The sequence below is a fragment of the Megalops cyprinoides genome, chromosome 7 (genome assembly GCF_013368585.1).
Source record: "Megalops cyprinoides isolate fMegCyp1 chromosome 7, fMegCyp1.pri, whole genome shotgun sequence".
NCBI classification, from domain to species: Eukaryota; Metazoa; Chordata; class Actinopteri; order Elopiformes; family Megalopidae; genus Megalops; species Megalops cyprinoides.
In genome coordinates this window covers 30,547,125-30,549,204 of record NC_050589.1, presented here as the reverse complement: position 1 = coordinate 30,549,204, position 2,080 = coordinate 30,547,125, and the positions used below count along the sequence as shown (strand labels likewise).

The 2,080-nt window shown below is 41.0% G+C and overlaps 1 protein-coding gene across 1 annotated transcript in view; it reads right to left on the bottom strand.

The window, feature by feature from the left end:
* The window catches only part of cbln4 (cerebellin 4 precursor), a 5,118-nt gene extending 3,697 nt beyond the window's left edge, over positions 1–1,421 (bottom strand). Inside the window, exons 1-2 of the mRNA XM_036533929.1 lie at positions 1,100–1,421; positions 590–958 (exon numbers count right to left, since the gene is read on the bottom strand). Of these exons, the coding sequence (XP_036389822.1) occupies positions 590–883 (294 nt within the window). The 5' untranslated portion in view covers positions 884–958; positions 1,100–1,421. The remainder of the gene's footprint in view (positions 1–589; positions 959–1,099) is intronic.
* Between the last annotated feature and the right edge of the window lie 659 nt (positions 1,422–2,080).

Sequence of the window (2,080 nt, the reverse complement as noted above, 5' to 3'; positions counted from 1 at the left end):
GCCACAGCAGAGAGGTAATTCGCTTAATCTTCTAAATAAAGAAAACAGCCAGACTGTTACATTTCCCGTGAATTTCCAATCAGAGGGTTATTTGACCCGTGAACTGTTAAGTGACTTTTAAATCAGTTGGTGGTGTTAGGGCTATATCAGATGTTACGTATTTCTTTGCATTAACCAAAATCAGGAATGAACAATTATGCAATGTTACAAAGTGTGTTTTACGTTTTGGATTTGACAACATGCCTAATTTTCTTGTTTACCGTTATTCCTCCAGAGTGTGCTCCCAAATCGTAGTGTGATTATTTAGATATAAATAATAAAACAACAATAACGTGTTTCACATTAAGAATTATTCACTGAATGGGTGATGCAAACGAAGCACAGACTAAATCTGCGCTCGTTTACACGTGCAGTCCAGGGATCACCATGCCTTATAGAAATGTCAAGTTGTTATGCTTGTGTTGGCAACTTTTCCCAGCACTGTAAGACAATTTCAGACACCACGGTCGAAGCCAGCATATGGCATTTTCATTATGTTAACAAAGCAGTTCGTTCAAATATGCATTCACCTAATATTCAGTTGGCTTACCTGATCGAAATATATGATTCTTGTTTTATTGCTCATTTCTGACGGCTCGTGGTTGTTGCTCCGAACCGCGGAGAAAGCTACCTTGGAGTTTGCGGCGCGCACTGAAATCCCGAGCGGAGAAGACGACGCCTTCGAATCCGAAGCCGGATTAGAGTCACAAACCACAAGGCATTTGCCCTCCAGGACAATGGGTTCCGTGTCATTCTGAGCCGCAACAAGCTCTGTGATTATGGTCAAACCGATCAAAAGAACCGGGAACGTGAGCACTGCTTTGTTGAGCCGCATTATCAACATCTTTGAGAATGATCCCCGCTGCACCAAGTTCCAAGTCTTCTGCCGGTCCCCTTTAAAGCTTCTGGTGCGGTTATCCTATTGGATTCAATAGTACATGAGTGGGGATAAAAATCAGAGATCTCTCCTGAACATCCAGAAGCTTAAATGTTAATTATTTATGAAACAGCTTGATAAATGACAAAATATTTGCTAATGCCATTTTCTTCAATTGTTTACCTGTTTTCCCACTCTATTCCGACAGTCTCAACTGCGTCTGTTGAACTCGGGCAGTTACCGGACTGTAATGCGATAGCTAGTGGCTGAAGGGGTTACAGTCTGTCAGGCAGTTGCGCTGCTTCAATGTGTCTGGTTTCATCCCTGGGTGACTTGCACGTTGAGCCTCTATAACTCCGATTCCCTGTGGTGTTCTGTGTCAGAGTCGTTCCATATGCCAGTAATCATATTAATCGAATATTTACGCAGTAATCCAATTTTCTTTAAAAAGCGACAATAAACATAACGACTACCACACAATTCTCGAAAGAATCGGTTCGTTTATTATCTGCTGCGACTTCTCTTCTTTCACGGGCAGGCGTGTGCAACCTCCCCACCAAGTAGCACGCGTAACTAATCTAATAGCCCAACTCCTGTCTACATACAGTAGACAACTCTTGCGGAGAATTCTAGTGACTGAGACTGAAGATGATCGTAAAAAAGTGACGTGATAATCGCAGAGAATTACCTAATGATGAATACCATTGAGACAGTTGGTTTTGCTGATTTGTGTTATCGACAATGTGTAGACATGTTCAGGGGGAAATTATTACGTCTGTGACCATTTCACGTTGTGCCATTTTTGACAACGTAGTAATTATAAATTGACTACTTTTCAAGCTGAACATGTTAATGGCGAGCTCTGATTTCCGTTTCCAGGTGTCCAGCATGTCCAAAACATCTTTGCGCGGGAATTGTTTTTGGCAACATTCAAACGTGAACCGTGGCATTTTTTTTATTTAACACAAAATAAATTACAATCTAAATTTAGTGACAGACTAGACTTAATCAACACGGTCGTGAATATAAGGTATGAAGGGGGAGAGAGAATTGGGTAAATTTTATTTAATGTGCCATTGCAATATTCTTTCTAGCAATCACATCCTGTTTTTTTGTACCCAGTTCTAATAAGGACAAAACAAACGTGCGCTCGTAACTGTAGCC